The following is a 22,027-nucleotide window of genomic DNA, read 5'->3' as shown; positions in this document are numbered from 1 at the left end:
ACTGACAGACAATCTTGCAAAATAAGTGTTTCACCGACAGTAAAGCAAGATACAGTCGGACAGTGGATTTTAGAGAGCCAAGACTAATAGACTGAAGGGTCTCAGCAACTGACAATTTTCTAGTCTGGATACGTCTTTAAGACCTACCATTTTCCAGGTTCTCATACACTAGAAAAAAAAAAAAAACCCTTTATTTATTATTGATCACAAAAAGAAGAAAAGCAGTCAACACAGTGAACCCACCTCTTTCCATCAAAGTGCATCTTACAGTTGAGCAGTGCTGGTTGGATCAGCTTCCCATTGGACAGCCAGTCCACGTCCACATCCGGAGGTCCTGTGATGTGACACTCGAACATGGCCGACTCTCCAGCCCTCACTAGCACGTCCTTTACCTCCCTCGTGATTCTCAGTGCTGCTTGTGTTGCAGCCGCTGATCCAGACATAAAGGGGACAGGAACAATGCAACATTACGGGATATCTGTTACAGCGTGATTGAACTACACGGATTCAATTCTTCATTTCTCACCTGTGACCTCCAGTCTGCACTCCGCCTGCCTGCTCCCATACTCGTTTATGAGCTTGCAGATGTAAAGCCCTGCGTCCGACCTCTGCGCTGAGCCGATTCTCATTTCACCGGTGCCATCATCAGTCTCTCGCACAGCGAAGCGCCCCGCCGTCTTTACTGTGACTCTGTCCTTCAACCTGGGTCAACACAAAGCGGCTGTCACAGTCATTTATACTCAGGTGTTTAATAGAGGGTGAAGTGTGTGTGTGTGCGTGTGTGTGTGTGACAGGGAAACCGTTGGTGACCTTGGTTGAGGTAATAGCTTTAGGTGTCTCCTAAGATATTTGTTTGCAATGAAGCTGTCAGAAAAGGAGTCTTACCAGGAAATCGTGGGTTTGGGATGCCCTTTGACCTTCGCTGAGATGATGACGTCCTGACCCTCAGTTATCCCCTGGTCACACGGTGCCACCTTTTTAAAAAATTCACAACATAGTTACCGGGAAAAGGCTCTTAACTTTAGAGTGATCTGAAGATTCCCCGACAAAGAAAAGAATCAAAAATAATTCCAAAACACGGTAAAAAGCTGAACGTATTCAAATAAATTCAAACGTAGTCAAACTGGAAGCTGTTTTTAATTCTATGGATGTGTTTCAGTCTGTTTGATCAAATTGGATTCAAAACTGTCCTACAAGTGACGTCCCATCAGGACTGTGCCCAAAATGTCTGCATTTGTCAACCTCCTCCTCCTTTTTCTGTGATAGAGGAGTTACATATTTTCTATGGCGCGAAAAGTAAAGGGTTCATCTAGCCTGTAACTCGCTGTTTTGGGGTTGGTACCGGGGAAAACAAACAAGAACCTTCGGGGATGTATACATGCATAGTGTTGGTGTCCCTTCAGAGACACTCCTACCTGAAACGAGGGAGGCTCTTTGAAGTGGACACTTTTACTCGGAGCGGGCGGGTCCCCGAGCTCCATCGCCTCCTCCTGAGGGCTCAGATACTCCTCATCTGACTGGATCGGACTACTGACTTCCGGGGAAACGGCTGGTTTTCCACACTGCATGTGGGCTGGCTCTGGAAGGACAGGTAAGTCATTGTGGACATAAGCACAATAGAATTTCAAGCGCACTGCTGCTATATCTAATTTACTTTTCCTTGGGTTCGTGAAAAAGTCAACTCTTATTTGCACACTTCTCAATTGGAGTAATTAAGTGCAAGTCTCTTTGAAGTACGGTTAACACGGCACCAGGGTGTATCGCTAAACCTTTACATGGGAACAGTCTGTCAGAGCTCTGATGTTTAAAGTCTTTGCTTGCTTTTCCTGGAGACGACTATCTTTGCAGTTGGCAACATGGAGCGGTGAGTTAGAGATGAGTGGGCCACATGCACCCACAAGTACACACACGTGCACTCGCACACACGGAGCACAGTGGCCGCAACTGGACCGATAATGAATTAATCCCATAATCCCCGACCCAATCATTCTCTTATTCCCATGGAGTTCCAGAGCAGGCGTTGCGTCTGTACTCCTGTTAGCTTCTACTAAAGTCAGAATGAATTCACAGCTGGGTGGAGAAATATAAAACACTACCACCCTGCCTGTCTTTCAGACACAGACATCTGGCAGGAGCAGATAACGCTGTGGAAACTGACTGAAAATGAATAAAATCCATCAGTGGAACAGAATTAGGACATTTCCCTCTCTGAAAAGACAACAACAGCGGAGTGGACAGATAAAAGTGTATATAAACTGCTTATTAAAACTAACTCAGCAGTCTGAAAAGAGGGGAAACAGGGTCAAGTGAAGGTGAAAGAAGCCAAAGACGGGCTTGTCCAAATGCTCAGATGCTAAGAAATGGGTATGTATGCCAGGACTGAGTCATGGCAATAAAATATTAACTTCAGAGATTCCCGCTTCACAGAAAAACACGATTTATGTCGAGCCGTTAAGTTTAAGTACGTAAGTGTTCTGTTGAATTGTCATCAGGCTGGTGTTAAAAAGGGAAAAATAACAAAATAACCTACCTAGAGTCACATCTCTGAGCAGCGTCTGTGCACCAGGGGATAAATCCCGGGAGTATTTACATAAACCTGCCAACTCTTACACAACTGCTGCACAGTCTGAGCCAGCGAGCCTTCCCTTTCAGCCTCATCGTCTGCTCTCTCCTCTGCTTCCCGTCTCTGTCACGTCCATATTCTCCCAAACTACTGCCATCCCGAAGCTCGCACAATAGTTGCCGAAAAGCTAAATACCGTGTGGCTTCATTAGGGTCTCCGGGATTTTTTTTACTCCACAGACGGTGATGATATGGTGGAGTGAAAAAACAGCTGGGGATTCTGAAACTTTTCATGTGTTTTTCAATAAAATTACAATAACAGAGTGTTAATCTCCTTCGCCATATCGAGCTGACACACTTTGTAGTGAATAAATCATTCTCTCCCACTGTTTGGCTTGCCCTGCCAAAAATCACCTCTGTTCCCAGCTAAACCGACTCACATAATCTCCCACTACATTTTGACAACTCCATCTCCAAGCCCTGTAGCATGAAATCTAAAGAGATAAAAAAAAAAAAAAAAAAGATCCATGATTGCAGCAGTAATCTCTAACAGGGAAATAAAGCAGACTGCAATTACCCGAAAGAACGAGAGGGCGGCTAAAAATACTCTTTAGACTCCAGAGGCCTAATATGGCAACACAGGACCTGTGCTGCTAGTGAGAAAGTACCAGAGTGTAGGCTGACATTTGTTGACAAAAGTGGGAGCGAGCGGGTCGCATTTACACGAGCTGAACCAACACTGGTGGTACAAGCTCTTCACACACGCCGTACAATATAAACACACATCAACCGCAGACACATTTATCACCGAAACCTTTTCCAAAAAGGAATATCCGTTTTTTTCCACCACCACCCCATCGATTTCGGAATGCCGTGGCTGCCTTTAAGACCTGGGAGACCTTTGTGTGAGCACCAATGGGGGGGCTCAGTGCCTTTAAAGAATTAATGGGTTGCTACGGCAACTATCGCCGCGAGGAGGCCCGGCCGGGGCGCGGAGCTCCGGCAGGCCTTTGTAGTCATCAAGACAGAATGTCAGGCGGAGGAGGGCTGGCGGTGGATGAAAGCGAGCTTGTGTGCGAGTCAACGTGTTCGTGCATTTCCAGGAGAGCATCGTTTTTCACGTGTCTCTAGCGTCGCTGTCTGCGTTTAAGTGTGTGGCACACGCTTTAAGAAAAATGTGTCACTGTAACACCAAATCTGACAGCAAATCCCTCTGCGCGTTGGGATCAACCTCCATCTCTGGTCTGGTCTCACCTGACTGGATGTAGAGCGTGGCGCTGCAGGACGCTCTGCCCGCTGCGTTGGCAGCCGTGACGCAGTACGACCCAGCGTTGCTCGGCCCCATCTGCTTTATCGCCAGACTGTGCCTCCCTCCCTCAGCCTTCACCGCGTGGAAAGCATCGCTCCGTATCTCCACATTGTTCTTCCTCCATGTCACTGAGAAGGCAGAGGGAAAAAAACACATTCACACGGATGAAAAACGGCCAAGAAAAAAACCCTCCCACAGAAGGAACAAATATAGCACAATCCACCTTTCAAAGATGTGTAATGAATAGGGCTCATTGTTTTTGGTTATTAGACATTTCCAAAGAGAAGTAGCAATGTGTTTAAAAAGATGAATTTTAAAAAGATTATAAAACTGAATTATGTCCCCACACAGAAGTGCTTTGTATTCTACCACGAGAAGACACTTCTCTCTGCATTTTCAGTAAACATGGTCCTCAGAAAATACACTGACAGTGAAGAAGCAGAAAATAATTCATAACTTTAATTTAAAAAACCGTATTCAAATAAAGTCATTATCAGTGCAACAACTGCTAGCTTTAAAATCTAAATGTGAATCTACATTTTTTTCTTCAGATTTTTTTAATTTTACAATTTTCATTTCTAATTCTCAAAATAAAGAGATAAGAACCATACAAAAAAAAAAAAAACAACAAAAAAAATACACAAAATACATGCACACAAACAAGGAAGAGCCTTTTAATCGATATACAGGATGCTCTCAGCTGTACCTGTAGGGGGTGGGCTCCCAGTGATGATACATGTCAGCGTGACCTCCGAGCCGCTGGGAGCCGTGGTTTCCGCAAGAGGCCTCTCAAACCTCGGGCCCTCAGCTGGCTCCTCGTCAGCAGACAGGTAAGAGTCATCGGACGAGCCCCCTGGAAACGACAGGTCGGGCTCATGTGGGACTGCCTGTGCTCTGTTACCTGGTTTTGTAAATGGGTCAGGCCCCAAGAGGAGTCATGGGCTAGTTTCTTTTTTTGGGTCCTCCTGTGAAATTAGTTCTGGATCCTGCAGCAAGACTGTGTATTTGATTAATTTTCCATGGTGGACATCATAACAGATAGGTGCTCTACTTTTTTGTTCGATTTTAGATCCACCTATGTGCACGTGTTACTGTTGTTGTTACTCTTTCTAATGTTACTGTGTGCAACTGGTCTACTTCTTTACCACCTGTTTTACTAATCACTGCTTTGCTACAAAAGTTTATTTGGATTTTTATTTAGATAACTTTAGGCTACTAGTTCTCAACCTTTTGTGACCGGTGACCCTTTAAAAAAGTCTCATTTCGACCAACAATAACTATTATATATTTCTATGAGCTGTAAGAACTTTTTACCTTGTCAGATTTTTTCATTTAATAATTCTAATGGGCCTAGAGAGTTAAAATGATCAAAAATGCTACAATAAAACAAAGAAACCTAGGAAAAAAGTACAAATGTAGCAAGAATACGCTCAATTTAGACGTTTTTTTCTAGTTAATCATTTCACAGTCAGAAAACCCCAAAATGGCCAACAAGACAGTAGAAGTTGTAATAACAGCCACTATTGTATTGAATACTCAATCAAAGCAAACTTGCCTCAAAATATATCTCCCATAACCATTACATAATCAAAAATGCTGCCTAGACAGACAAAGATGATAATATTGATTTGGTATTTCTCACGTTGAGAGATGTTGGCATTTTCTCATTGACTTTTGTGGATTCTTAGTCTTTTCAGGGCCAGCACCCTATGGCCAGCAGAAGAACTACATCTTAAGACATTTCTGCACTGCCTTCATTATTCAACTGTGGCGGCTGTTGCTTGGTTGTTTTAGACTTCTACAAAGACACTGATCAACAGTCATCATAAAGTATGTCCTACCTTCCTCCGGAGACCGGTGTGGAGCAGAGCGACCTCTCTTGCTCTTGCGAACTCTCCCCTCTTCCCTGCTGGTCTTGCTGTCCTCGTTGCTCCTGTCTGCGACGCATTCTGTCTCAATGGGTTCGTCCTCCACCAGGATAGCGGGGATGTTCACTTTCAAGGCTGGGGACGTCCGCCCCACCTCCGCCTTCCTCCTTTTCAGGAGAGGGCTGATGGAAGGAGTGGGTGACGGGGTGAGCCGAGGGGGCTTGGGTGGATATTGGGACCCTGGTTCCCTCACGGTGACTGGGGATGCTCTACTTCCGTGCGGGACGGGTGATCCGTGGTCTGCTTTGTTGTCCATCTTGGCGTCTATCCTTAAATCTGTCCCCAGGTCTCTGGAAGTGGACGAGAATTTGCGGGACGTGGCAACAAGTGTGTCTTTGTCAGCTACTGGAGAGCTTTGTAGTTTTTCCCTGTTTGCAAAAACATGAAAATTGTTATGTAATGCTGACAAGTGTGGAATAAATAATATATTTTAGGGAGTGGTATATAATTCCCAATCTGTTTCCAATTTTATGAGGAATTCACTGATCTTACAAAGAAAATACACAAATAGCAGATATGTACAACTTTTAAGAACACACAAATTCATGAGTAAAGATCATCTTCAAACCTGGTGAAGCTGGTCCTTGTGGCTGTTGGCAATGGTTGCCCTGGTAACTGGTGAACTGGTGCCGTCTCCATGGTAACAGAGTTTTTCCCTGCGCTTCCTCGTGATGAGCTGTCCACTGGTTTCCCCTGTGAATCTGGCTTAGTCATCTTATCCTTTTCAGGGTTGTTACTTTCATTCCCCAGACCTTTGCCTTGGGCCTGGGGGGAAATCTGCAGTCTGCTCTCCCCCTCCCTCTCTCCAACTTTTCTTTCCTCCAGGGCTCGCTCCCTGGCCTCCAACTTTTTAATCACTTGGGGAGGAATGGGCTCTAGCTTTCCCATGGTCATCCTCTCTTTCCGCGGCAGCAGCTCGGTGGAATAAGCCTTTTTCAAGCTAGGTTTCCCCACAAGTTTCTTGATCCTCTGGAGCTCTTCAGCGAACTTGCTCTGGTAGCTCTGGACCCGCTGGGAGTAGCTCGTCTGCTCCTCTAAAGAGGAGGCCCGTTGCTTAAACGCCGCTCGCTTCTGGGCTGTGCCCTGCAGGATTCGGCCTTCGTCTTTGCTGGGGCCTCCTGTCTTCTTTCCGCTGTCGTCTGAGTCGAAGGAAGCTGCCCGTCCAAATCCTGATACCGATCCGACTCCTCCTGGCAGATCCACGCTCACCCTTCGCTCCTCAAAAACACAGACCTTGTCAAAGACCTTGGGCCCTGCACGAGCCAGTTTGGGTGTCATAATAACACTGTTAACACTAGATGACTGGTCTGCTTTAGAAGACCAGGGATCCGAAGGTCTGGTATTATCCGGGTCTTGGCTTGGGGTACTGATGCCGTTTTTGTGTGTAGTGGGAGGGGGCTGGGGAGAAGACAGGGGCACACGGGAGGAGAGCCCCCGTGGTTCGCCAGCAGTTTGAGTCCTAGAGGGTTGAGGATCAAGGGGAGACGGAGTTGTGAAGTTAGAGCTCTGGTGCAGTTGCCGTAGGTGTTGGAAGAGTAATAAAGAAGCAGATGAACGTCCATTCGTGTCATTTTGTCTTGTTATGTTTTCATATTCGCCAGTGAGTTCGTTGTGTATTGTCTGTGCTCTTTTGTGTCTCATGTTTTAGAGAACAACACATTAGACAGTGTAAAATGAAATGGCAGAGAAATGAATGGAAAATAACAGAAAATAATTTTTCCCACGTGTAAGACTTCCTAAGAACTTAATCCAACTGTGGTGAAGTGGAAGAAACTCTAAGACTACTAATAATTGGAAACTGCAGGCGTGTTGCAGCAACACCATTGCAGAATTACAACATGAACTGTTACAAAATGCCAGGAAGGGTGACCGTGCTTTAACTTCAAATACAAAAACACCATGCCTAAAAAGACCCTGCGATACTTAATTTGTGTGAACATTCATGCTAATATTAGCTTGGATCAAAGCCGGCAACCCGTGCATGCCACAGCAAACCTATAAAGATATGGTGTTATTCCAAAAGTGAGGGGCTGCTCTAGAAAACATGCAGTGGGTAAAAACAGTAATCACAGTTTTCAGAAGTGCTGAATAATACATATCTGCAGATCGCACCATCGTGTCCTCTCTCATGGCTATAAAAAATATCAGCAGTGATATTTTGTAAGACTTGTAATCATTGTTAGGTTGAAATCAAACCACACTCACAACGATACAAACACTGAGTCAAAGGAAAGTGCGACATCAAAATAACAATGGAAAGTAACAACACTGTATGAAAAAAAGCTATAATATATGAAATAAGAATATAAAAACAAATAACTCTTATAACTTATGACATGTAGAATACAATTTTTGCGAGTTGGGTCAATGGAGAATATAACGTCTTGTCTTATGTGTCAGTTTTCTTTGCAATTTGGGGTTTGTGGCCAGTCTTTTTTGTTCTGTGGAATCCTACAAGTAAAAAGCCATGTGCTATAATGGCATAGAAAATGTTCTCCCTCTGTAGAGGCTGAACATGCTCCCATAGTAGTCGCTGCCTACAGAAACACTTTCCTCTGACCCCTGAACAGGCCGGGCCAGGTTAGCGTGAGACGCCCGGATCAGCGGTTCCACACCCAGGTGACGGACAGGGGGGGGGCCCTCAACGGGACCCCCGCCGAGAGCTTGCCTGGCTGGGTTTGTGGGGTCCAAGTGGGGCCCCGGAGGGCGGGAGCCCAAAGTGCGGAGCTCTCGCTCCACCACAGGGTCATAGGCGCTAGGGAGGGTGGCCCTGCGATCTGAAGCATCTGGGTTGTAGTCCATCAGCCTTCCTCCCTCACCTGGAGAGAGATACCGAGAGATGTTTTGATAACAGTTCAGTTATCATACAGCAATACTAAATGAAACAACATTAATTCCTTTGAACTGTCAATAAGGCCGGTTTGAATTTAAAGGGTGAGGTTGGTGTTGTTCTATTTTTTCTTACTGTCAACAAATGAAAATGAAAAGACCAAAAAAAAGAAAAAAAATGTGCTGTCAGTCTATACTTTCCAACTCCCCTACATCATCTATGGCCGTCTAAACCCTACACCCGGTGGTTCCTACTGAAGGCGTAAATCTTCAACACAAGTTAAAACATAAAAAATCTATATATAGTTTCATTTTCAAAAAAAGGCTCAGTCCTTTCCTGAAACAGCATGGAATCATATGTTTTACCAAATGTTCCTCAATGAAGAGTAAATAGCCTGTTTGCCAGGGACTATTTTCGGCCATGGATTCCTACTCATTTGCTGCTCTAGTGTGTATTTATGGAAGCAGGTTGGTGTATGTGGGACGGACTCAAATAAACTACAGTGCCCGTGTAGATTGTAATGAAGGACTATGTCGCCCAGTTGAACAGGGTTGTTTGCTGATCGTTTTTTTTGGACAACAATGGAGGTTTACGGGACATAAGAATAAGATATGTCCGGCTTGGGATACACAGGAAATATTTCATTTCATTTTTGGTTCTGGTCCTTTCACAAGATTTGCTGACAATAAGTAAAACATAAAATATCTCCAGATCTTTCCTTCAACATATACAGATGGAAAAGATAAAGATAAACCTTTTCAATTTGAATACCGGACAAAGAAAATGGATCAAATGGACAAATGGATCATTAACTTGAAAGATATTAAGTCTTTAAATCCATTTTTTGTTTGTGACTGTAATAGTCATATAGTGCTTTATCATGAAAAAAAAAAGTAAAGTAATCAATTTACTGCAAGATGCAGCAATACAAAGGAGTGCAGGAACACCATTAAGCATAAAAAAGGAAAGATGTCTATTGATTGCTGGAAAACAGGAAATGAAACAGAGAGCGTGAGGGCTACGCTGTGCAGCGTGCACCACTTAATGAGATCCTCCCCCATCGCGAGTCAAGTAGTGACTGACATCTTAGTGATGAGTAACAGAGACAGGAATGCTTTGGCAGCGAAAAGAAGGAGCAGTCAGCATCTCACGTTAACGGCGGAAACCTACAAACGGCGATGGAGTCGAGGACATAAAACGACAGGACTCCTGCTGCAGCCACAAAATGGTACTGACTCAGCAACACGATCATAAACCAAACCGTATCAGTTTCTCATAAAGCCAGAACAGACAAAAACAAGAATAAAACAAGAAATCTCTTCAGTGAAGCCACTGAGGAAATCATTACGGACTGGCAAGGCCTTGACATATTGAGCTTCAAAGTTCCTTTTTCGTTTCCCTGTGAGGTTGGGCAGCACCTTTCCTTTTTTCCCGACGGCTGATCAGGTAGATCAGGCTTTTAGTGCTCGGTGTTTTGAAGTTAAGGGAGAGCGTAATTTTTACAAACAACCTCGTCTCATGCACGCCCTCAAGGTCTAAACAAAGTCCGTCCTCTGTGACACCAAACCGGATCTTCTGCAGAAATGCGTCACCTGGGAAGAAAATTGATCTTGCTTTCATATGCAGCGGAGCGAAGCAGAATCTGTTTCTTGACGAGAACAAATGATGTATCACCTCATCCCTCCCTCATTTGATATTCTCTTTCTGCTTTTTTGGTTGCTTGTCTCTGGAGGGACGCGATGAGGGCGTAGTCGGCCCGCCAACACGAATGCTTAGAAAAGTGCAAACACTGTGTGCGAGCGAGGGAAGAATATAAAATTTCTCTGTGGTAGAGGAGAACGGTGTCAATATCTCTGATCTATATTCAGACATCCTGTTGCCTGGTTGGAAAACGGGTGGTGAGGGCACACGGGCTCTGTGACGCCAATGCACCAACACCACTTTAGCAAATTAGTAAATGTTCTTGTAGGAATTGTTTTCATCTGTGCAATACTGACCGGAAAATGGCCATTAGGTTCTAACTTGTTAATGCCTGCCTCCCCTTAAATCCTGTTTACATTTGCATTTAGACATTGAGAGATCAAGAAGATGAACATTTCTTCGCCTCCCTGCCTCTAAATAATGTCGTGTAGTCTTGATATGATTTGCCTTTAGTCCCTAACCCTAAAACTTTATTTAAGCAGGAAAGGGCGATTAAAAGTGAGATTCAAAATATCTTTCATGGGAGTGTCCTGGACAAGATAACGGCACCAAAAGAAAATGAATGGACTTGGTTTGATAGCTGATTGATTGTTTTATCAAGCAAAGCCCAACATACAATGGTTACTGCTTCTCTAATGCGATGAGTCTGTGCTTTTCTCTGTTTTATATCATTGTGAATTGAATACATTTAGGTTTTGGACTGTTAGTTGGACAAAACAAGCAACTGAGGATTCTCTACAAAGATGTGTTTTGTTTTTGTTTTGTTTTTTTACTCGTTCTGATACTTAATGGACTAAATCATTCATTGACTGATTCAACAATAGTCGACAGATTAATCTATACAATAATCATTAGTTGCAGCCTAAGAAGAAATTCCTGAACAGGGCAGTAGTCTGTAGTCTGATAGTATCATATCAGACCAAATGGGTTGATGGGACACCACCTGGATGTACGACTCCTCCATTTTATTAACACGAGACACATGATGACGACGTTGTCTTCGTTGGCAGAAAACACAAAGCAGCAGGTCAGAGTTCAGCAGCGGTGAACTTTGAGCTGCAGAGCTGCCGTAGTCGACCTCGACTGACACCGAAACCCTTTAACTGAAGTGGTACATTATCAGTGAACGTGCCGATCACTCGCTTCATTCTCTGGTGATCGATTGGTTGTAATGTCTATGATAGAAGGTGAAGATACTCAGTTTACTCAGATATAAAACAGATTAAAGTGCAGGAAATCATCACACTGGACAAATGAATTACCAAGATAGTTGTCTATTAATTTTTTCAATTAATCAATCAACCGATTAAACTTAATGCTCTACATTTAAGTACACAATAAAGTAAAAATAACTGGCGTCATTAGCTTCAAGCTCATTTATCCAGCGGAAGCAGCGCCAGTTTTCTGGGCTGTACGTTCTCTGTGGAGACACACAGTGAGCTCCAGACCTGAAACAGGTTCCCCGCTGGAAACTAGGGCAGTGTGTCACACTGTTGCGTAACACCGTGAGGGATTAATGCATTCTGTCATATCGGATTTCATCCAACGCACGACTTGGGCCAAGCTGATAACAACCCTCCATTAAATCTATCAATCCGCATTGAATCGTAATTTTGTACAACTGTGTTTTTTGGCAGCGATGTCGGTGGCGCCGTAAATCACATTGACTATCACCTCATAAATAAGGCTTCAGAGCTACAGAACATGTGCAAGTGTAACTCACGTAACTCTTTTTTTTTTTACTGTATCATCTTCTTGAATTATTGCCTGTTTTGCAGCTATAAAAATATGTAAATTAAAAAAAAAAAAAAAGCTGAAAAGTCAGTTGTGAAGAGCTAATCTAAGAAGCGATGAAACTGTAGTCAGCAAGATTTTTAGATGAAATACCTGAAGGTCCTCTCCGTCCAGCCTTGTCCTGGTGCCTCCCGGCCCCTTCCTTGGTTTCCATCTGAGGTTCTGTGGTCTCATCCTCTGTGGTCTCAGAGTCTGAAAGAAAGACAGGCGAAACACACAGATGGGTTAGGACGGAAGGTGGAAAATCAGGAGAGAGAAATTGGGGTTGAGGAGGAGAAGAGGGGGCTGAGGGCAAACAGGAGAGTCCCGGTGAAAATGACATTTCACATTTGCTTAGCAGCACAGAGTTTGATGGGTCCTTGAAAAGAGCCGGGGAGAGGCACCAGAGTGAAATAAATGGGTTGAAGCTTGAGCGTGACATGAAGCCAGCTGTGGCTTATAAAAATACATGGCTGATACATGGAGGGGAGGGGTATGAATATATATATATATATAAATATATATATATAAATGCTCTTCCCTCAGGTCTGGATCCATTTGACTTTGGTAACAAAACAGCAGGGTGAGCTGAATTTACTGAGCTCAGTTTTTTCCTTTGGACTGAGTGTTTTCTTTTGCTTTTTCTTTTATCACCGTAATTGATTAAAAAGAAATCTATAAAAATCACTCATTTCACCTGCTCAAATCATTGTTCACACCTGCATGAAACGAATCAAGTCTTAACCAAAGCAAATTTATTTAGAAGATTCAAATGTTACCAAAATGGCAGGTTTTAAAAAGGATTTAAGAACCAAAACGGTCAAAAATAATGAGATGAATACACGATCGGTGCAAGCGGAGCAACATGAAATGATTTCGCTGTGTGGCAGTGAAGAAAATGCCATCGGTTTAGAAAATGACACGATAAATGGGAGATACACATTAAAAGAAACTTAAACCACAAAAATTAAAACCTGTGTCCACAAAAAGAAAGAGGGATGATAATCATTTGGCTATGGTGTTGGTTTTATAAGAGACATTTAAAATCAGAAAGAGGAAACAAATATGGGGGCGTGGTGGCAGAGGAGACAAATGAAATATCATGGAGCTCTGATTTCTGGAGGAAGCCAATCTTAAATATTAAGAGCAAGGCAAAGCAACGAAAGGAAAAGGACCGAGGGACACAGAAAGAACAGACAGGGTCATAACAAACTGCCCGAGGCCACATCTCTGTGGCCGAGATCACAATACGTTAGCGGTGTGAACAGATGAAGTCGTGGAGGAGGACAGATGGGAAGAGAAAAAAAAAAAAAAAGAAGAAGAAGAAAAACAGGCAGAAGATGAATCAAGACAGGCAGGTTTACCATAGCTTTGCTTTCGGCAGGAGCGGAAAACTTCGCTTCCATAGTGGCAGCAAGAGAGGGCAGACGGGAGAGCACCGTTACTATGGAAACCACCATCTCTCTCACCCACACGACCAATCCTCTTCGTACCCATTAGAGTCTAAAATCACCAGCCAAACTGCTGGGTGGCTGACGGATATGTTTACTGGTTAGAGAGCTCGTGACGGGGGAGGACGACAACCGCAAAATAGGTTGCACCTCATTGCGCCTCACATCAAGTCAGATCCTGATTAGATATTTCCAGAAGGTCGGCCTAATGATAAGAAAGCCAGTGTAACATGAACAATCACCATTAACTCATTGCATTGCCAGCAGCATGTGTGTGTGTTGTTTCGTGGGTGTGGGCATGTAGATCCACCCATCTGTGTCAAATGAAGTTAAACAGCTTGCCCACCAAGGAGAGGGAAATCGTCTCGGCAACGAAATTATGAGGGAATATATTTCTCAGCGTCTAGGCTGAATTGTAATGTAAATATTCTTGGACTTGGAGTCGAGTACAGCTAGTCTCCGCTTTGGCCCAGATCGTAGATTTGCTCAAATATTGACAAATATTACACCATAAACCACTGAGGCCAGACATTATTCACTCAAGGATTTTATGCAGAGAGGCAACAGCGTGATTGCAAAAATACTGCTTTATGGGGGGGGGTGGGGGGGGTGGATGTACAATAACAAAACCCACTCTCGTTGTAAGCAGTAAAAACATAAATACACCGAAGCAATATAGATGTTCTACAATAGCAGCTTTCATATACAAAAGAGTTATTAGAGGAATAAATCAAAGTGAAGCACATGCTGTTGAAGGCTGAAACACAAACAAAGGAAACAAAGGAAAAGGCCTGAAAAAAAAAACTGAAAAAGGATAAAGCTACTTGAGTTTGGATTTTCAACAGAAAAAAAAAAAAAAAAAAGAATAGACTTCAATAGAATACCACAGAACTGGTGTAAGGCTCATACTGACAACACACCATGGGTAAATCTGCCAAATGTCCGTGTGGAATGCCCAGTTCTCTGAAACAAGATACAAAGTACAATCCATTATTCAACAGCGAACACAGCCAAAGATTCTGCTTCACACAAAACAGTAGAGTGCAAACTATAAAGGTCCCTTTTGCCCAGAAGTACTGTTGCCACATCCTTAGCTCTAAGTAGGAAAAGGGCGTGAATAGTAGCATGCTCTTCCACTTTCAATTTGCTAGAAGAAATGTCCAAAAGTCACATTAAAATGTTATGATCAGGTTTGCCACTTCGTGACTGCCCAACATGGAAACACTAAATATCGTAATGACGTGTAGCGGTACACTTCTTGAGCAGGGACGTTCATTCCTGACCTTGGGAACAGTATGTGTGACGAAATAACCCCAACTAACAGGTCATGCTCAGGTTTCCCCGTTTGCTGATAGACCGGGACTTCTGATCGAAAGCTCCATAAAAGCTGGTAAGTGGACTTTTGAGTTGAAGTCGAGATTAAAGAACAAAAAAAAAACAAAACAAAAAAATGTTTGAAAGTCGTGTCCGGAGGCCTGTGTCACAGAAGCAATTTGTACCACTCACACGGAGATCGCAAAATGGTGACGGCGTCAGGTTTTCGCAAACGACGGTCGCTAGGAAATTCCGAAAACAAAGTGCGGGCTCTACTGGTGCCGTACACGGGTCAAAAATGAGCAGGGATGGAAAAGGATCTGATGTTGCCTCTTATGCATCGCGTCAGACAAGACCCCTCCTTTGTGTCGAAACTCCAGCAAAGCGGTCTGTTACCTTCTGATTACATTTTACGTGAAAACATTCATCTGTACCACAAACTGTGAGACGATGTGCTGCCGTCACGGTAAGATTACACCCAGAACCCCCCTACAAATGACAATCGTTGACTCATCGCCCAGCCCTATCCGGGATACGGTATCCGACCGGCTCCGAAGGCCGCGTCAAAGTACGCGTCTCTGCCCATCAAGCAGTTGGTAAAACTGCTTCTGGGACAGTCTGTCAATCAGCACCAAGGAGAGCTCCTCAGAATGACTCACTGCTTTGCAGCGAGCGGAAAGCAAAAGTAGCAGAAGTGCAAACTGGAATGACTCATTTCACACTCATTTCCCCCCACGTTTGCTGCGCACTCCCCATTGGTTAATGTTTTTGTGTCAGCCAACTTGATTTAACTGTTGCCTGGCGGCGACCGCCGCTTGACAGACTCCGCCAGGGAAAGCTTCCATCGCCGTCGTGATCTCCATTGTCGTGGCCTCGGGGCAATCCTATCGGCAGAACCCAGCCGCAAAAACGGCGTCCTTTTGAAAGGGCTGAATTTGGCAAATGCTTCAAAAAATATTCTAGGGGTATAATCCAAATCCTGCCAGCGCGATTCTGAGAGGATCTGCTGCTGGGAGCGAAAGAACACATCTCCGGGGTTTGAGTCTGATGCAGAATTCACAGGAGGCAAAGTGACCATCGGAAATCAGCTCTATCCGGCGCTTTGCTCACTGCGCAGCCCTTGTGGCTGGCTGCCCTGGTTCTCAGGTCTCCATGGAGTGTAGCCTACTGACACACTTTTCATACGCTCCGAAATTGATGAAACCTGTTAAATGAATTACTTATCAAACGACAAAACTGTCCCGGCTGCCAAGGCGAGGTACATATCTCCCGACACGGAACATGCGCAGCGACACAGAGGGAGTAGGGCAGAAATTTGGACTGTTTGATGTTGTGAAAGTGGCTTGTTTCGCCTTGTTCGGTGTTTCAGTGCGACGCTCTCAAGAAATTATTTCCATTTCTTAGACTGTACCAAAATACATTTTTCTACCTGGCAACCAGAGCTGGGGCCGGGGCTGGCTCTCTTTGTTAGGGTTTCCCGATCTGTCCTCAATTTGTTATTTTTGTTAAAGATATTAGACAACAAACACAGAGAACAGCAAGCATCACATCTATCCATACTTGTGCTCTCGTAGCGTTTTCCCCAGCACAATAGAACACTAGGTCATTATTGGTATATTCCCTTAAAATAATTCCTAAAATCTTTATGTTACCACTGTTATCTGTTTAAAATGAACACATTTGCATCTCATTATCAGGTAAAGGGTGTGGCATGACATACCAATATGTAAAAACCTACTAATCCCTATGAAAAACCACACAGATATAGAGAATTAAGGCCATCATTAAATGCAGGTTGGTTTTTTTCTTTTCCATAAAGGAGCAAACTCACCTGAAATCTCTTCTTGGACCAGATTTTCTTCATCTTCAAGAAGCGCTTCCTGTCAAATGTGCGAGATTACCTGTGGCATGAGCTCACAAAAAACATCCCTACAACCCGAAAGAGCCCAGGGTGTGGCAAAAACAACAACAAAAAAATAAACAAATAAAATGTATTTTAAAAAAAAATAAGTATATTCAAAAGATTCAAAACAGGATTCGGCTCCCTTTTTGCGCGTGGGTGTGTTTATTATCCAGTCTGGCAGCAAGGCAGGGAGAAAGCGGGAGAGAGAGAGAGAAGGAGAGACGATGCAAGTACACCGGAGCCAGGTGTCTTTGTGTCTGAGTGTGTCTCAGCTGATGTGAACAGCGTCCCTCTCTGACGTAGAAGCTGCCTTTAGAGGGGCAATTCTCAGCTGGTTTATCCAACCCCCCCCTTCTCCCTCTCTCTCTCTCTCTCTGCCCGTTCTGCCTCGATCCAGAGCACACTCAGAACAAGAGGAGGTGGGGGGTGGAAATCTGAGCAGAAGGGGTGTGTTGGTCTTGATTGCAGGGATGAGTGTGGAGAATATTAGAAGGAGGAGGTGGGAAAAAATGAGGAGGAAAACAACAGGCTTCAGCACAGCATGTTGCCCCCGGAGCAGCAGGAGTGAAAGATGAGAGCGACAAAGAGCAGGATTGAGGCAAAAAGAAAGAATCAAAGGGAGGGAGATAGACGGAGAGAATAGACAGAGAGCGGAGGCGAGAGCGAGACACGAGGATGGCGGGGAAAAGATTTCCCGGAGGAGGAGGCAGAGCAGGGGAGAAACAGAAAAAGAAAGCTAGAGAAAGAGGCATAGATGGCAGGATAGAGGGGATGAAATGCCAAGATATGGACGGGGTGGGGGATGTAAATATATCTGTTTTCTTAGAAATACTAATATATGCAATCCTCCTGGATACAAACAAATTCTGACTCCATTTTCACACCCTCTACCTCTCAGTCTACTCTCCGCTTTCCTTTGTTTTCCTCTCTGCCGAAGGTAGCAGCCCTCAGCAAAACCCGTAACCAATCAATTATTTATCCATACTCCATGTCTGTTAGCTGTAACAAGTGATAGGGTCAAGGTTACCACAGCCCCCAGGCAGCCGAGGGCTATTTGGACTGGAAGAGCCAACACATTTCTCTGACTGGATTACAGCACGATGCACCGATACTCCAACACCCGGGTTTATTCCGTTTATATTCACATAAAACAGAGAAGAACAGGAAATCCTCACATCCTCACAGCGAGTATTAAATGATCAAATGAGTCATCATTTCAGCACCAATAACGATTCCAAACTGCATCTTCAAAATTACTAGATATTGACATCAGTTGAATTTGCATGAATTGATCTGTTTAAGAGCAGCGGAAAGAGGTGGAAGCGCAACATTCGCATACTTTCACCCTAAAAAGTGTCACCTGCTGCCGGGAAAGTAGCGTTTTCGCCGACTCACTCGCCGCAGCTGGAAACCAGGCTGACGCGAGCTGAGATTTAACCAAAACAGTAAAGTTGTGGGCGGTGAAACCAGAACGATGGGCCGAAAAACGCTGCGCGCAGCCGAGGGAATGCTGCAGAGTCAGGTGGTAAATCACATTACTCGGCCATTTAAACCATTGTTCATGCGAAAAATGTTGATGAGAGCAGTTTGAATATATTTGTTTTATTTCGATCAGAACTGCCACTTTTCAGCTAATCAAAGGTTTGCTCCTTCATCCACTGTTGTCTTATCCTCATCTCAGTAAACCATTATTGATTTAATAGCGATATCTATTTCAATATCCGGGCCCGTCTAAATCGGGCAAAGGGAATATTACAAAACACCCTCCTCCAGGACGTCTGATTTGTTGAGCAAACGTGACGAGAATATGTGACTGCGCCTACCTCCTCCTTCAAACCTCTCTCCCTGGTCTAATACATACTCTGAGGGGTTAATTGTTCTGTCAGATACATCTGTGCTCCCCGCGCCCCCTCCGTCAAAAAAACGAATCCCAAAAGAATCGCAGGCAGGTCCCGATCTCCGACTTCGACTAATAACCCCAGAATCCTCATCCAGATCCTCAGCACAGCTATCTGGTATGCCTGACTTGCTTCAGCGTTGTTAAGTGAGGCATGTTACCGTTTATGGCCTTGTAAACACAGAATCAATAGTTGAGATTTACTCCTGCGATGAATCAGGAGTTGCTCGGCTGACGGTGGAATTTGATTCCGATCGTTACCTTTTGTCTTTTTCTCCATTTATCTGATGATTATCTCCCAGCTATAAAAGATATTTTTTTCCTTAACATATCCCTTGCTAGATTTATATTTAAATCGTCACCCTTTTTCACCAAAGACAAACCCGGATGCGGTGAATTGCAGTTTGCAACTGTTATTATAACAAACCTACTTCTCCTCAACCCTCGCCCGCCTCGCACTCCTCCTCCATCCATCAGCAGCGAGAGGCATTTGGTCCAGCGGCAAGTGCGGCGATCAATACCAATGCTTTATGCGTGATATGGGATACACCCCCAAGTAACAGTTCAAACGCCCCCGGATCAATGTGCCCATCACAACACAAGATTCCATGGCCATCATTTCACCGAGAGGCCAGATACGGTGGCAAAGCTTCCATTTCGTGCTGCTTGGAAATATCTCTCCTGAGGTTGTATTTATATGCTCGCTAAAAGCCACAACGACTCCGCTTCAACCAGTGCCTGTCTGGGATATCATAGAATATCAGCCATTACGAGAAGATAATTAGATTCTATCGGTGGATGTCGTTTATCTTGCAGTGAATCTGGTTTGTTTGATGGTTTCTGGGAGGCCACGCTGTCCTCTGCGCTACTTAAACCTACATTATACACAGACTTGGACATGAGCCAATCATCATTATTGACCCACAAAATGCATCAGACATGGCCGTGCACACAAAGCACAGATCCAATCTTCTCTTTTAGGAGTCAGATTTAAACATCTCCGTTGAATCAGTCCGACCTACGGATACAAACATTTGGCCTCTGCACTCGCAACACACGGGGAGAAATCATCGTTGACGCTGAACGAAAGTTAAAAATACTCAGGACAGGTGCAGTTTGGACTACGCTATGGTTTAATTAGCTTAAAACATAAAAAGAGTAAGCAGACTTCACAGAGACCCATTGATTTTGTGACGGAGGCTGCTTTCTGTGGGGCAGCCTTGATGAATGCCTCCCAGGCCTCCAAGTTTATCAGCAGCAAGTTTCCGCAAAGGAAAACAGATTCTGCTCCCGCTACATGACAATGTTTCTGTTTTGGAGTGCAGACCAAGTCTTGTCATACCGAACCGGACCGTCCATGACACGTGCTGTACGTCTACTTTACTTTTTGAACCTGCGTTCTCTCTGTAAAAGCACCGTGTGACCGCAAGTGGCTCTGCTTAAGACAACCAAGAGAAACCGCTTCATTATTCACTGTATTGAGGAACAAATTCAAAATCACTACCTTATCTTGAAAGTGACCTTCCCGTGGTTTCCGGGAGCTATCCTCTGTCCACCTGGTGTTCATCTAAAGATAACAGAACCTAAAGATAATACAGTTCTTTAGTGTCCCTCCATTGTTCTCGTTCGTTTTTAGCAAAGAAAGCAAAATATTTTAAGATTAGGGACAACACACAAATACTGGGTTCCAGATCACAACTCTTTTTACAATCAACTAAATCGGGTGGTGGTATCTAAAAAGAAAAGGCTGCAACAAAAACCTCCGCAGCAAAGACAGCAAAAAACAACAACAAAAAAAACCTACAACCGTCTTTTTTAACACAGTCCATATAATTATGAGCTTACGCCATCACTGAATGATTTTAATAAAGAAACAGAAAAATATACAAACGTCAGATTTCCATTCCATATCTTGGCTGTAATTTACACAAGGCCATAGACTTTCATCTGCATCATACCTACAATACACTCTCAGCTGGTATCTGCACTCAGTTCCAGCACATCTTGTGTTAAATGTTTTTGCTTTAGATGTGACGGTTGTAGAAAGAGAAAAGAGAAATGTCTGCAGTGGGGTGCGAGTGCATTTGAAGTTGTGATCCCTGCGTACTAAATTTGCGGTCTTAGGCTAAAGCACAGACCGAGTTGGCAGGCATTCATCTGCACGATGGAAAAAACAAAACAAAACAAAGATGCGATAAACAATGAAGCTGACTCTTCTTTATATGCCCCCCCCAAAAAAACCCTTCAGAAGCAAATGTGAAAGGTGGTATGTCGATTTAGTTCTTCTGTTGAGATGGTTTGGAAATCCCAAATGACAGTGGCCAGTGTTGACAGTCACGCTGCAACCTGATCCTACCACCTAATCCAGGCCAAATCCCTGAGGGTTCCTGTGAATGACTGTGTACCAGTGGGATGGAACACAAACACATCCTCTGCCAGACCAAACACGAGGGAAACAGCACTGGCTTTACCCCTGCATATTGCCTCAGCTGCCTTGTGAGAATAGAGAAGCTAATTAATTGTACTGTATCCTTAATCCACTTGAACATAATATTTGGAGAATGTGAAATCATCAAGCAGCCATAGATGATCTCCGCTCCAGTGTGGCAGTGTAAGCTGGTCGCAGACCAGGCGAGAGGGCCGGGCCAATAAGAAATGGTGAGAGCAGGGATGACACGCTGCGTGTGCTCTGTGACGCCGACACTGGCTGAGCAGCCAAATGAGCTCGAGGTTCAACCGCAGCACATTTGTCCGTTAAAATATTGAGATTCAGGACATAAAACTTTTAAAATATCATTTTACCAGCCCTCCGAGTTTCAAGTCCAAATGCTAGTTCTTTCATTTATGGTTTTTCCGCAAAAGTCACATTTTATACCATATAAGTTTCAGGTAGTTCTGCATATTTGTGTTTATAGTTGAAGAAAACATCTTGTTAGGGCCCGTTTCAGTTCTGCTCCTCATAGTGCCGATGTAAAGAATACACTGTGTTAGCCGTCAGTCTAGTGGTGGGTGCAGCAAAACCGATTTCTCATTTCAAATCTTGTTCTCTGGATTTGGGGGATGCGATGACCCTTTTGTTTCCTTTTGGATAATGGAATGGGCCTTTAAGAGGATTTCCGTGAATAGCTTCACCACTACACGAGGACTGAATGGACGAGATTTTTTTTTTTTTTTTTAGAATAACACAGTTTCAATACTGGTTCCAGCTCATTGTTCCACTGGCTAGCTCTTGAGGAAAAAGACGGGGCTATGACACAATTACCATTACTTTTTCTTTTAGTACTTTAAAATGCGATCCATTTGATATTCATAGAGAAACAATTTGAGTATTTATAGGCAATTCTACTCATATTTGCTCT

At 43.9% G+C, this 22,027-nt stretch overlaps 1 protein-coding gene across 2 annotated transcripts in view; it reads right to left on the bottom strand.

The window, feature by feature from the left end:
• Positions 1 to 22,027, bottom strand: part of spega (striated muscle enriched protein kinase a) — a 49,885-nt gene that overhangs the window by 19,761 nt on the left and 8,097 nt on the right. Inside the window, exons 3-12 of one of the 2 annotated variants that reach the window (XM_040142136.1) lie at positions 12,218 to 12,316; positions 8,468 to 8,618; positions 6,368 to 7,258; positions 5,713 to 6,167; positions 4,578 to 4,772; positions 3,817 to 3,999; positions 1,416 to 1,579; positions 886 to 974; positions 527 to 702; positions 244 to 430 (exon numbers count right to left, since the gene is read on the bottom strand). In XM_040142136.1, the coding sequence (XP_039998070.1) occupies positions 244 to 430; positions 527 to 702; positions 886 to 974; positions 1,416 to 1,579; positions 3,817 to 3,999; positions 4,578 to 4,772; positions 5,713 to 6,167; positions 6,368 to 7,258; positions 8,468 to 8,618; positions 12,218 to 12,316 (2,590 nt within the window). The remainder of the gene's footprint in view (positions 1 to 243; positions 431 to 526; positions 703 to 885; positions 975 to 1,415; positions 1,580 to 3,816; positions 4,000 to 4,577; positions 4,773 to 5,712; positions 6,168 to 6,367; positions 7,259 to 8,467; positions 8,619 to 12,217; positions 12,317 to 22,027) is intronic. The other variant, XM_040142137.1, reaches the window with a different exon arrangement.

This window comes from Xiphias gladius, chromosome 13, assembly GCF_016859285.1.
Source record: "Xiphias gladius isolate SHS-SW01 ecotype Sanya breed wild chromosome 13, ASM1685928v1, whole genome shotgun sequence".
NCBI lineage: Eukaryota > Metazoa > Chordata > Actinopteri > Istiophoriformes > Xiphiidae > Xiphias > Xiphias gladius.
The sequence above is the reverse complement of the archived record's forward strand: the minus strand, read 5'-3'. Positions and strand labels throughout refer to the sequence as shown.